Genomic DNA, 14,996 nt, shown 5'->3' on the forward strand with positions numbered 1-14,996 from the left:
TGGTGTGATTGCCAATTGCACCAGAAAACAAGATGCAAGGATGCTTAACAGATATAGGTGACCAAAGGGCATAAAAAATCTTACCGTAAAGTAAACTATAATAGGTCCTGCATATGAACATGCAAAATAATACTATTGCAAAATTAAAAGATCTAAAACATAAAATGACAATAAATTATAAACAAGACTTTTATCTAAGGGAGATGAATCCGTCTTCGGAGGACGTGTTTTTCGACAAATAATAGGCAACTCACGGGAACCAACTGTGTCCCTCTTTTTCCGACTTGTTCCTTTCGAGGCTGGTTTAATACTTCTTAGGTAAAAAATAAAGAAGTGAGCAGTATCCTTAAACAACACTTTCCGCTATATTAGTGATATTCTCTCAGTAAATAATTCAAAAATGTGGTGACTATGTTGAACGCATCTATCCTTATGAACTTGAGATAAAGGATACAACAGATACATGTAAGTATGTCTCATATCTTGACTAACATCTACAAATTGACAAAGAGTGCCGGTTGAAAACAAAACTTGTCGCTTCCTAACATATGTGAACTACTGTCGCCTCAATTAACATTACCATTCATACCTTAAATAGACACATTTCATGAAAAAAAAATCACCCTTTTTAACGGCGTTTAATTGATATATGTCATCTTTTACCTTGTCAAATAATGTTTTACCTATTTAATCAAAAACAACACTGAACTGTAACAAAATAGAAGGCTAGCATACGTAGAAACTGTCGATAACAACTGCAATATCACTGATTTTGATACAGAACATTTTCACAAAAAAATTGGATTGAACCTGGTTGTCTAATGAATGGTTAGCATATGGCTAGGTAAAAGATATGTAATGATATTAACAGACAAACACAAATTAGTTACCTTAAAAAAGTAATGGTAAACACATTGTCATGTGAGCAAAATGTGATTGGAAGACAATGGATGATTTGAATGATGGAATATCTTGTTCAATTGATGCAGCATATCGTGTCTGTTGTTGACCTGCTGTTATAAAATTACCACGGTATTTAGGGAGTCCAATATTTTTTTGTCATACTGAGACTTTTATGTTTTATGCACTAACTTTTTTCTATTAACCAAAATAAAACGAAAGATACAAAGGCACACATGTCGAATAAGGTAAGTGAAAAAACTAAAATGTATCAAACATGACAAAAAGATAGACATCAGTTTTCAAAACACAACATAGAATACTAAGAACTGAGCAATATGAACCCCACCAAAAAGGTGGTGATCTGATGTGTATTATAAAGGTAATCAGACCCCTAACTTGTATCCGTCGTGTTGCTCGTGTTATTAATAGCTTGCGTTTAGTCTAATCCGAAAGAACACATACATATCTTTAAAATAGGACGGAATTGTAGTAAAGAGAATAGGAACATATTCGTCGTAATTGAGGAAACCAGATATTCTTAGAACCGTATAATTTTGAATGAGTATGTGATCTTCACCACTTGAAAATTTTGGTTACTAGTAATAGCTTCCCCTTGTAACAAACAAACTCTACCAAGGAAATCATTATAGGTAATGAAATGTTGTATCAATTAAGAGATATACTACATATGTAGGCGTTGCTGAAATATTGCTATATAAAAATAGAAAACTCACAATTGAAAATCTTAAATCATCTCTTGATGAGTAAAGTTCTGTTTACAAACTTTACTAGTCTTCGAAAGATAATATATAGGGCTATTATATTGGTTTGATTCAATGATAATTCTTTTATATCTTTGTCACATCAGAACTTTAAACTGAAGTGTATTTGGAGGAGCTATGTAATTTGGGGTAAATAAACTCTTTTCCTTTTAAACATGAAATACGAAGGAAAGAACAAAACTTAAAATATATGATACTGACACTAGTTTCTTCTATGTGTAAACAACAAATTTTCGAGAATTTTCTTTTTAAAACCATAACTGTCTTTTCAATAATTGACAAGAAAAATATGTTTTGTCCAGTAGCATTTTTACGATAATCTTATTCTAGATATTTATAGGGCTGTACATCAGCAATAAAAGACATGTCTTTAATTTTTATCTATTTTCGACTAAACAAAACAAATTGCATTTTTGCCACGTCTATTTATGATTTATTGAAACCCATCAGCGCAATACTTAACTAAAACTTTTACACCCACATGTTATGTTAAGGTTATTTTTGTCACTGTTTTTATAAAAAAATGTCGTTGAAAATATGCCACAAAAAAAAATACACTTGATCGTGAAAGATGGTGGAACATAAGTACTATTCAGTAATTTTAATGAAATATCTTTTATAAAAACCAAAGATAAAAAACTGCTCGTCATAAATCATGTGCAAGCTTAACTGGAAATATTTGAAACACCTTCTTTTTTTTTCTTTTGATTTTTAAGGCAAAATTACCATGCATCAGTGAAAAAGAGCTATGTTGTTGTATTCAGTATAATTTCTACAAATTTGAGCTTATCAGAAAAGAGATATGCATTGATACATTTTTTGTCATATTCAATAATTACCGTAGATTTAAGATTCAGACTTTAAATTTCTTTTAAAGCAGCAGTTTAAAAAAAAAACTTCTTATTTCCCCCAACTTCTCAATTGAGGATTGATTAAAAACGGTAAACCAACAGACAAACGTCTGATATCGAAATACCTAATCTTAAATCTATGAAATATACCAGAATATTTTTATTGTAATGTTTGTGTTTTATACGGGTTTGCGACAATTGTGGATTAGCATTGCAAATTATGTATGTGTGTTCCATTGATTTGAATCTTCTTAATCGAGTTATGATTTTTTTTTAACATCGGTAAGTTCTCTTGCCTTAATGCCTAATGTGGAATGTTTTGTGGTTTAAATTTTACAAACGTTGGTGTAATGACGAAATTTTCAGAATAAAGTTATTGCAGTCATCATTAACATATTCCAACGTAAAACAAGCTAAAAATGTTCTCCAAAGAGCTTTTTTTTTTAAGTTACAAAGCGTTATATTAGCTATTTGTTAATAAGACTCGCAATAATTTAGACAAGAAACATCAAAAGTGGCTATGTTAATTCCAACTTTTATGATAAGTGTTTTCCAGTCTTCATTTAACAATTCATAAAAAAATGCCTTATTTATCGATAAATAATATCATATATCTTTAACCTCTTTGAATATGTTTTAAGATTTCGATCATTTGAATATAAGGTTTCATTCATTTCAACGTTTGTATCCAGGCTTCGATGGATTTTTTTTTTAAATTTGTGTGAAACTTAAAAACTTTCAACGAACCAAGCACTGACACAGTAAGGTTAAAAAAAATGCTATTAAAACTTTTTCATGTTCTAATTAACTTTGTTGTTTATCTTCAATGTCAGGTCGTACATTAAAGTGACAAAATACCCTTGAAATAACACATGCGTGTTAAAGGTTTAATTTAGTGATACTTTGATTGTCATCCAAGAAAAGAAAACAGACGTTGCAGAAACAAAACTTGTCATTGCTGTCTATTTTTCGGTAGGTCAAAGACATGATATATGACATATTTGTCATCGATTCTTTTTACGTTTAAAACAGCAACTTAACAGCACTAGTTGTTCAAAAATTGATATAAAAAAAGGAAAAACACAAAAATACTGAACTTCGACAAAAATTCTGAACGGACAAAAGTCCTTAACTGCTTTAGAGTCTTTAAAAATAATATATCATAAATACCATTGCAAGAGCGAATGTTATTTTTTCATATACTTATAAGTGATAACATTTTTTTTTTGGGTGTTATACAATACAGTCATGACAAGTATGGACTTGAGTTATTGATAATCATTCGTACATTTAGTAAGATGTATTTCTGCTATGTATCTATCCGATGAGTTATGCCATTTTCAACAGATTCTAACATAGCAATGACCTAAAAATAAACCGTTGGCCCAGATGTTATGCCACGAACATAAGGTATCAATATATATAGTATCTATGCATACGTACAGGAAAATTGAGTTAACGCACGCGTCAGAATATCTCTAGAACGTATGCAATCACCCGTGCAGAGTTATCGTTCCTTGCTCTCTTCAAGGACCGATAACTCTGAGTTGGAGATTGAACGTTTTGCGTGAAAATATGAATGTCTACTCATATCCAATCTATTAGAAAAATTGAATTATGACAGAAAAGTGTCCACCATGCACTTGCACTGCGCTTTTATTAACATAATAGGATAGAATAATATGCAAATGGATGAAAATTATATAAACATGTAACTGTAATATACAAATATTTATATAATGTATAACAACAAACAAGAGTATACTGATTTGTATCACCACTACAATATCAAAGTTATTACGGTGAGGTTGAATCCCTGTCATTAATTTATAATCCACGCACGAACATGTTTCAGAAGGTTTTTTTTATATCTGTATTTCAACCTCATTGTCAGGTATAATATATAAACGATTTTCTCTGATGAAGTGGTTGTGACCATCCACAAGAACTTGCTGTCAACCGATGTTCAGTAATTCAGTTCTTTGGCTATAGTCTGTTCTTATGTTATACTGTTATATCACAGTGTAAGGTTATGTGAGGGTAAACGTCTTCAAACTACTTTAACCCCGACACATTCCATGTGAGCTTGTCTTCACTCAGGAGCCTGTTATTCAGTGATTGTAGTTTGTTACTGTGTAACATACAGTATATGCTTTTCATTCATTATCTTGTACATAAATTAGGCAGTTAGTTTTTTTCATTTGAATTGTTACCAATTTGTCATTTATGGATCTATAGTTGTTGATTTCTGTGTCATCGTTCCTTGTGGAAAGTAGTTTCATTGGCAATCATAACACATCTTCTGATTTTCATATGAATGTTATCGTTTTTATTCGAATAAATCAGTTGGCACGAAATATCCGTTACCATTATTCATTTACATATTAATCAGACTTTGTTTGATATCTAAAAGAACAATACAAAAAAAGTAAAGTGAGAAATAGACACTGAATGTTATTACAAGTTTACATATGCTGCTAATAAAAAGCAGCAAAACCTACATCTTTTAGGTTGCACCGGAATTTATTCCGGTATTTGGTAGGATTCGTATAGTCCGAATTGTGACTAGGGTTCTTGTTGCTAATTTATTATAGATTATTGTGTACTGTTTTGGTGACAGTTGTTTGTCTTTAACTTTTTTTATGAACATAAAATTGAGTCGAACGAAGTTAGAAAAAGTTGGAAGTTGTCCTTTAACACTCATAAATCGAGACAAAGTAATTGGATCAATATAATTTTATTTATGCAAACCGGTGCACATAAATTAAAGAGGATTTTGTGAACATCAACAAAACAAAAAACCAAAACAGTCTAGGACAGATAATCATACGTACAAGAGACTATTCAGGTCGTTTGAAGACTTACGAAAACATAAAAGTGTCTATATTTCTAAACAATAAGACATGCCAAAACAAACAAAAACTAGGTAAAAAAAACCAAAAGACGTAGTTCCTGAGAAAGAGGCATGGACACGTGACGAGGTTGCCTAGAATCTCTGCATTCCCGCTTTTAACCTAAAAAATATAAATATAATATTTAAGGTAGCACAATACAAAGATTTTATAACTCCAACTACCAAGTTTTAAAATGCTGTAACTTTCCTAATAATGCTAGAAAATTTATAAAAGTGGTAGTTTTGGATAGCTAACAGATTACTCTTTCAAATTAATGCAATATTAGCATTATGCAACAATTATGTAACCAATTATATTGTTAACGGTGTCTAAAATATTTTTCACCAAATTTCCACTTTCAAATGAAATTAGCTTCTGCATAGGTATCCCTAGAGGCTTGATTTTATTATATGTTGTTCCTATGGTCATTATCTACAAAAGTGTGTCTCAGATTTCAGATAGAATGTATAGAACAAATTTTACACCTAATTAAACATTATCTTCTTTAATGCGGTTAGGATGTTTCACTTATTGGAGATTTATGAGAGAATAGAATACCATAGAGACAATCTGAGACACCCTTTTGAAGCCCATGATGTGTTGATTAAGATTTCGTTAAAATTTTCTGTATAGTTAAAGAGATGAAAGAGCTAAATTCATTCAAGTGACCTTACCCAGATTTTGCCACTAATTACATAATAATTGATTACATAATGATTGCATAATAAAAATATTACATTCATTTAAAAAGATTAATCTTTTATCTATCTATATGTACCTCTTTTATTATTTTCTATTCTTTCATAAAAAAGTTACAGTATTTCAAATGTTAGTGATTGGAAGTAAAAAAATCTTTGTATTGTGCTACCTTAATCCAGAGCTACCTATACATCTTATACCTACGAAAGTCTACTTTATGCAGCAAAATATTTTTCGTAGAAATATCATATTCGAACAAACTCGTAAACAAAATAGAAGATATTTTAAATAACAACATGTAATAGTTTGCAAGTAAATCTATGATTCACTTTTATATTTGCTTTAGACTGCATTATAAAGGAATTCAAAGTATAAAAACCCGACCTTGATTTGTAAGTCATTAATCTTAATCTCGGGAAATTTTCAATATAGGGCAAACAAACAACATTTAAAAAAATAAACAAATAAGTCCGTAAATCAATCAAAAAGGCAATAAATGTGTCTTAAAAAGTAGACAAATATACACAATACAGGTTTAATTAGTAATTTTGAGCACCTAATAGAATATTTAATATATAAGAATAAAAAGCTGAAGTTTTAACAAGATTTCAACCACAATTGGTACTTAATGTCTGTTTTGTATGCTTTGAATGCCACCAAAAATTTTGTTCTAGTTGAACATTCATGAGGCATCACACTTATTATGGTTAAATATATATAAAATTAAGTAAGCAATATACTTTTTAAACTTTGTTTTGGCATTATACCACTTGAATTTTTGTAAACGGTGGTCACTGATAAAATTTAAGTAAAGCAATATTGACTGTAATGAATACATTGGTATTTTTTTTTAAAGTGTATAAACATCTCAATAACAATAGTTTGGTAAATATTGATATCGTTCTTGCTTGCCAACATATAATTACAGTATATTAATGATAGAAATCATCACAATCACAAAGGTGGCACATTTTCTCTATTATTTTTTGACCATTTCTAAACCTGATATTTCTGATAGCTTTATAGATGATATTACGGGTAAATCAGAGAAATGTTAACTCACTGAGACACGCATTGTTGTAAATATAACGGAATTTGATGCGACTGTCATACAAGTGAGAGGTTTAGCGCCTCAAAATCATGTTCCATCCAGATTTTTTTTCATTTGAAAATGCCGATTCAGGAATATGACAATTGCCGTCAATTTGTTTGATGTGTTTTATCATTTGATTTGCCATTTGCCTTTTTGAATTTTCCGCGGAGTTCAGTACTTTTGTGATATTACATTTTACTAATGAAATGACAAATCTTTATATCAAGATCTCAAAAGACTGAAGATCTAGATATAAACATTCGTCATTTTATTAGTAAAAAGTAATAACGTTGGATTAAATATAGTGGTAAGAGCTAGTTAATTAAATTTATATAATTAGAAAATTCATGATTATTTATATAGAATATGTTTTCTTAATATCTGCAGTTATTGAAATTGTTTTTATGTCAAACAAGTTGTTAATCGTTGTGATTTTATGAATTCAAGTCACAAACTGATATTTATAACAGAAAGGGAATATATATTATCATGATTATATAAGATGAACATAGCTTGTCCACAATGGAATACCAATCATATGAGGATACATCTTATATGTAGAACATTGACCTATAATTATCACATTTTTGTCCTTGGATCTCTATGGATAGTCTTGATTCCAAAATTTATCTCTTAATGAAAATTAAATCATCATGAAAACTCAAGCTTATAATATTTGTTTGCATTTGCAATTTTGGTACCAGAACACATACAATTGAACCCTGATTCATCGAAGGATTATAACATTACACTGTTTGATACGACTTTGTTGTTATGTCGAACAAAGATTTAAAAAAAGTAAACGGAGACAACATTAAAATCACAGGAATGTTAAATTATTCAAGACGCAGAAGTGGTTATCCTCCAGAATTAAAATTAATCGAAACCAAGATATTACCCAACATTTCGTTTGATACCATTTTAACCACTTATACACAGAATACATTATTGGGATAATCTAAGTGTTGATGTAGTTGCTTCTAAAACGTATTAAAGTATTTAAATTCAATATAGACCGCCATAATAAGATAGTGATGTACCAACTCTAGGACTGATATGAACAAGTGCAGTTCCTTAATTAAAAATTTATTTAGGTAAACCATGCAAGATTGATGTATGTTAATATTTATTATATCAACATATTGTGGGCTATACATAACAAAACTTCTCCCTTTCCGCTTGAAAAAACGGTATTACAGGTACTAGTAAAATGTTAAAACCGGTTGTTATAAGTCGTGACAAAATATTTGATAACGAATTTCGTAGATTGACAAAGCACTAGTCAGAATAGCGAACTTTCAGTTTGTGTGTAGATTTACATTTAATGGAGTGTGTTTAATCACAATAAATAGAGAATAATACATGGCAAAATCCGTATCATATGTCGTATCATCCCGAGACATCAATATCAGCCCAAGGGCCTTAAGGCCCGAGGGATGATATTGGTCGAGGGTGATACGGCATGTGATACGGATTTTGCCATGTATTATACGCTTTATCATATATTTCAACTGAAGAGTAGTATATTATATGAACTGTTTTCTGATCCATAGCACTGGGTTACCTACAGTTCTGCTTTTGTCTTGTGTCAAAGCCTTAAAAATAACTGCTCAATTATTTATACGAAGCACCTGGGTTACCTTACAATTTGCGTGCTGTTGTTTTAAAAGTATTTTGTTTATTATTGTATTTATTTGAGTGTTTTGTCTTTTTTATAGTTGCATTTTGTGTGCCAAAAAATATGAAAACTTGATGTTCGTGACGTCACATACAATATGAAAACTTGACGTTCGTGACGTTACACACCAAACAGTGACGTCATTCAAAAAATTTACCTATTTTGAGGAAATTTTTTCTTAAGCAAAAAAAACCCCCAAAAAACTGACGTTACATAAAAAAAAAAAAAAAAAAAGATATGCGATACGGGTTTAGCTATGCGATACAGGGTATGTGATACAGACTGGAAAAACGAACCTTTATTAGATATACAAAATAGCTGTATTTTGTATCAAATATATGATAACAACTAATAAACATTTCATGTATCTAAGACTAAACTATCAGCAAGAACACATCCAACACCCAATGAATTTAGTGTAATTACGTCAATAACAGTCAAATATAATCTTACAAGGCTTTTTATAGGTGTAACGTATTAAGAATAATTCGGTTTTATCAGCTGATGATTGTTAACATTACAAATTAATAAATCTCTGGATAAAATCAGGTCATTTATGACAGGGCATTTTATAGTTTCCTATTAATTATGGGTTCTACTCATCGATGAATGCCGTTTATTGCCATATTCTTCTTTACAACCTTATTATTTTGGTATATTGTGGATATTTGTATCATAAGCAATCACACCACATCAATTCATATCATCTACTAAATCAAAGACAAATCGCAGCTGAAATTAAATCGTTAAACCTAAATACAATTCGAAAATACGGAATTGTAATTCGAGATGACAGTGTCATAGCCTTTTCTCCTGAATTTATCAACGAATTTTATCGAAAAAAGCCTATGAAATGAAAATTTCGTATTAGATCATCTCTAAACAAGTAAATCCATAGCCACATGCACTATAAAGTAAAAATTATAAAGATAGCAATGAATGATCAAATATATTTCATAGAACGCACAGACGTTTTTAAAGTATTTATTACCGATTGTCATTCTGTTGTACAAATATTCCTGATGGCTCCCTTTGTATTAAGTTCAGTATTTATTATCAATAGTTGATTTGTTGGTTGCTGGAAATACACATGTCATCGACATTCTTGTCCATTGGTCTTTGGTTGATAGTTGTCATAGCGATCACAAATCATCTCCTTATTTTAGTATAAGCAGGTTAAACCAAACAAAATAAGCTGATGTCCATGAACAACCATTTTATATATCTTCAATGATTGTTATGATCTGAAGGATTGTCGGCGGTATCATTATCTTAAGCTTGTATTCCATTTTAGTGTTGTGCCTGTTTAACTTTTGTTTTCCTCTTAGTTTTAATTGATATGTTTACTCGGTTTTTTTTTGTAATCCGGATTTGTTTTTTCTCTCAATCGATTTATGACTTTTGATCACCGGTTTACTACTGTTACCTTTATTTATACATACTCAGCGAAATCATTTTAAAAATCACTAATTGGTACACACTTACTTTGACTTTAATCAGGTTACAAAGGTTATAAATCAAGGAATGTATCTCCCTAATGCAAAGCTCTGATTTCTTTTACGGATTTGGCTATACTTTTTGGATCTTTTGGATTATAACTCTTCATCTTTTAAATAAGATCTGGATTTCAAATATTTTGGCCACGAGCATCACCGAACAGACATGTATTGTCGAAATGCGCATCTGGTGCAAGACAATTAGTACCGTTAATTTTATTACGTAAAGCGGGCAGTCTCCTGTTTTTCCTCTGTGAACTGTTAGCTTTGTTCGTTTACAATTTTGATTCTTTGTTATAAAGAAGATTTTTTTGGTGTTTGAAAATGCTACAGACTTAGTAATTGTGAGTTTAATTTAAAGTTAACTGTTGTATTATGTTAGATTTTATTTGAGTACATTACATTCATTTTACAAATATATGTATATATGTCAATGTGCATGTGTAAAAGTTCACTATCATTTGAATACAAGCATTCTTACACAATTTATTAAAGCCCTCTCCTTTTGTGAGTAATACTATAATTAGGAATGTATCATATTTTACATATTAAAATAGTTTAAATATAAATGCCCCTTTTTGTTGAAAATCTGCAAATGAATTGACGTAGGATTTAATAAGGAAATACTTCACATGTATGTTCTCATGCAAATTTATCATCACTTGTATTATGCAATATTTATTGCGCACTTGTATCACCGATTTTTTTCATTCATAATTTAATAGATGACTAATTAATAACTTAAAAGTTGTAACAAATTATCTTGCAAAATTAATTGTTTTTATTAATTACGTAACTAACAGATACTTTCGCAAACATTTGTTATACCGACCTTACATCACGTACTTAATTAATACTCCAACAGAAGGTTGACAAAGAAAGATAACTTAATGTATTAGTAATAACATAAATATATTTCAAAAGAATCTCTCTTTTTATCAAAACACAAAGAATATAAAAGAAAGTAAGTTACACTAATTATATTGTATCGATAAAAAAAACTTATCGATGTCAACAGCACACACTTTAAATAAGTGTTTAAAAGTAGATCGGATATCTTCTGATCAGATCATAGATTACCTTAGCTATATTTGGCAAAACTTTTAGGAATTTTGGTTCTCAATGCTTTTCAACTACGTACTTTATTTGGCCTTTTTAACTTTTTTGGATTCGAGCGTCACTGATGAGTCTTTTGTAGACGAAACGCGCGTCTGGCGTATATACTACATTTAGTCCTGGTATCTATGATGAGTTTATTCTGCCATTTTTGATAGTAGATGAAAGAAAAAAATTCGGTCAAAATATAAAATGAAACATGCATTATCTAAGAGAATAGAAAAAAAAGGATATGGCTTATTTCCTAATTGACAGTTTCGACAAATTCAGAAAATGCATTTTTTTATTTAACTTGTCAACTTAGACATTTAAATCGTGAAAACTCACATTATGTTAAGAACAAGAACTCTAGTTCTATTATTATTTTATCACAGTAAAATAAAAAGCTAATTTCTTATATTTTGTTTTAATCTGCTTTCTTAGGTTTTTGGACTCTGAAAGATTAGAGCATTTACTGAAGTCATAAGTAGTTCAAGTATACTCTCTTATGAGTTTGACTGTCCCTTTTGTATCTTTCGTCCCTCTTTTATAGCATATAAGTCAGCAAAACCGTAACATGTAAATTTTTACTGGATGCAGATATAAACAAAAGGTAACGTGTTTCTAGTGTTATTTTCGTAGCAAATGCGTAGTTAGTTCAGACAAAGACAAAGCTTTTTGTATAAGGAGCTGTACAATACGATGAAATAAATACATTTGCCGAGGAATCAATTAAAACCCATGTCAAAGAAAGTATGAGAAAACAATTGTTAAAAAACAGATCTAACATCAATATATTAAAAACGCAAACAGAAAAGAACCTCAATAACAACAGTTTTCCGAAGAGCAAGCGGTTCCTGTTATACTTTCGGCATATGATGTATTAATCAAACGTTAAACAACTACGATAAATCGTGTTAAGTATTGTCGTTAACAATTTAAAAAAAAGGATGAAACAAAGAATATCAGATGTCCTCAGAAGACAGATATGCAACTTTTTGTCAATCAAAATAATTTATGTGTTCGTTGAACGTTCAAGAAGTGACTTCACCTTCACCTTATTTACCAGGAATTGCCCTGTGTTTAATAGCTTGATTCGTATTAACATAGCGATATATATTCCATTACGCGCGTCTGGCGTATATATAAAAATTAGTCCTGGTATCTTTGATGAGTTTATTTACTACCACTGGGTCGATGCCGCTACTGGCGGAGATTTATTTCCCCGAGGGTATCACCAGTCCAGTATTCAGCACGTTTGTGCTGACATGAATTATCATTGATATGGTTATATTAATAAATTAACCCTTTATGAATTTTTTGAAATACTAAGGGTTTTCTACCTCAGGCATATATAATACCTTAGCTGTATTTGGCAAAACTTTTAGGAATTTTGGTCCTGAATGCTCCTCAACTTCGTACTTTTTTGGCCTTTTTAACTTTTTTAAATTCGAGCGTCACTGATGAGTCTTTAGTAGACGAAACGCGCGTCTGGCGAATATACAAAATTTAGTCCTGGTATCTATGATGAGTTTATTTAGTATGTTCTCTTGTTACTACATAAAATGTAATAATGGCAATCGTTATCAAAGGTGACTACTGTGGATGATACCCTCTGATACAAACGGTCAACCAGCAGTGATAGTGTCCTAGTGCAAGTGCAAATAATTGCAAAATATTTCATATAATTAAAGAAGATGTGGTATGAGTGCCAATGAGACAATTTTCAATCCAAGTCACATTTTTTTTTAAATTAAACCATTACCACGTCTGGTAATAAAGAATGTGAACATAGCTGAGCTAGAATTTATTTATAAAAATATAAATAGTTTTACATTTTACATTTTTAAAAACTATAGTCAAATCACATATTGTTGAGAATTTAATTTTAGTTCTCTATATGGTTTGAAACATTTACAAACTATGTCATTTCTTATTGAACTGTTGAAGGTGCGATCTCGGAATTCTTGGTCGAGGATTTTCGACAACATCCTCAGATAAGTCTGTCATTTTCATATTTGAAACTTTAGATACCACCTTTCCACTTACTTTAACAATTATTATTATACTACCGATTGTTACCACACAAGCTGCAACAGCTCCACCAACACCATAATATATCGCTTTTGAATTTGATACCTAAAACAAAAAAAATAATAAAGATGGAGATTTTATCTGTCAATATAAAAAAGACCAAATGTGATATGATTGTCAATGAGACAACTCTCCACAAGAGACCAAAAAGACACAGAAATAAACAACTATAGATCACCTTACGGCCTTCAGCAATGAGCAAAGCCCATACCGCATAGTCCGCAATTACATTATTTTAAAAATTAACTAATCATTACAAAATAAAGATTATCAAAAGTCCCTTTTCACTCTTTAACTGTAAAGCAAACACTATTTACATTTGCGGGGGAAATACTTGATAGGGGAGATGTTGGTATTGGTTAGAAACTATATTACAACAGCCGTTTATCGCTCTCCTTCACTCCTCTTTGTGAAGATATCACGGATATTTTTGGATAAAGCTTGACTTATTGGATGGTCATTTGTCTACTGTTGTATACCCGATTATGACCTCTGGTAAAATTTTGTATATTTTGTGGTATGGTTACTGTCTTTTTGGTTTATACCATTCATCAACTTTCATTTATAAACATTGGTATAATCTATTGAGTACTATATTGTAAAGCAGATGGTATTTAGCTTGATATTTAAGTATTGTGATATATCTATAACATTAAACATCATACCTTTGACACTTCTGCAAGATGAGACTTTTTCACTGGTATTACTGTTGAGAATGAATGGCCATTTGTAAAGTCAAATGATTTCTCTGTAACCTGTGAATCACTGTCTGATACGAACCAAGAAAATTTGGGACTGCAACAAGTGCCGCTAGGAAAACATATAAATTCATAGTTGTTTTTTTCTTTTTTAAATCTATGAATTAATTGTATTCAATGTGTCAGCAATACAACTACACAATAATAAAAATATATAAATTGAATTGCAGTATGAAAAGAGGTCAGGCTGAACAAAGGTATTTATACAAAAACAAAATATATAGAAAGTCCGTTTAAATATACCAAGGAGCTATCGATAACTCATTAGTGGAGATGCACTGATAATGATAATGCCATAACTTAAAAGATCGCGAATACACAAACAATTAAAAAAAAATACACACAAAGCTAAAGAGTGAGCAACATAAACGCCACTTCAAAGTTTGGTTTGTCTCAGGTGCTCTACTAGTGGTACTCGTTCTTCTGCTTACGATAAACGTGAAGTCGTTGATGAGGCTAATTAGGGTTTCATCTCACAAACAAGAAAATGATGACAAAACTGCGGTAACGACAATTGGAACATTCTAGTGTTTAAATGTACGCAGATATTCAAAATCAGTCAACAATTTATCAAAGAGGTCATGGTAGAAGACGCAAGATCTGAGCAGGCTTTTAATGTTAACAAAAGTAGTACTATGAATTGGGCATATATT

General features: G+C 30.6%; 1 protein-coding gene across 1 annotated transcript; it reads right to left on the bottom strand.

Moving 5' to 3' along the window:
• Positions 1-13,391: 13,391 nt before the first annotated feature.
• Positions 13,392-14,991, bottom strand: LOC134684316 (uncharacterized). Its single transcript, XM_063543602.1, has 3 exons — positions 14,978-14,991; positions 14,251-14,395; positions 13,392-13,630 (listed from the first exon to the last, which is right to left on the bottom strand). Exons 1-3 carry the CDS (start codon positions 14,989-14,991, stop codon positions 13,418-13,420), a joined length of 372 nt encoding a protein of 123 aa, XP_063399672.1. The 3' UTR covers positions 13,392-13,417.
• Positions 14,992-14,996: the final 5 nt, after the last annotated feature.

Source organism: Mytilus trossulus, chromosome 9 (genome assembly GCF_036588685.1).
Source record: "Mytilus trossulus isolate FHL-02 chromosome 9, PNRI_Mtr1.1.1.hap1, whole genome shotgun sequence".
NCBI lineage: Eukaryota > Metazoa > Mollusca > Bivalvia > Mytilida > Mytilidae > Mytilus > Mytilus trossulus.

Coding starts and splice junctions, on each gene's coding strand:
- LOC134684316 (XM_063543602.1), bottom strand. Junction 13,631..14,250: donor ATCTTGCAGAAGTGTCAAAG/GTATGATGTTTA, acceptor TTTTTGTTTTAG/GTATCAAATTCAAAAGCGAT.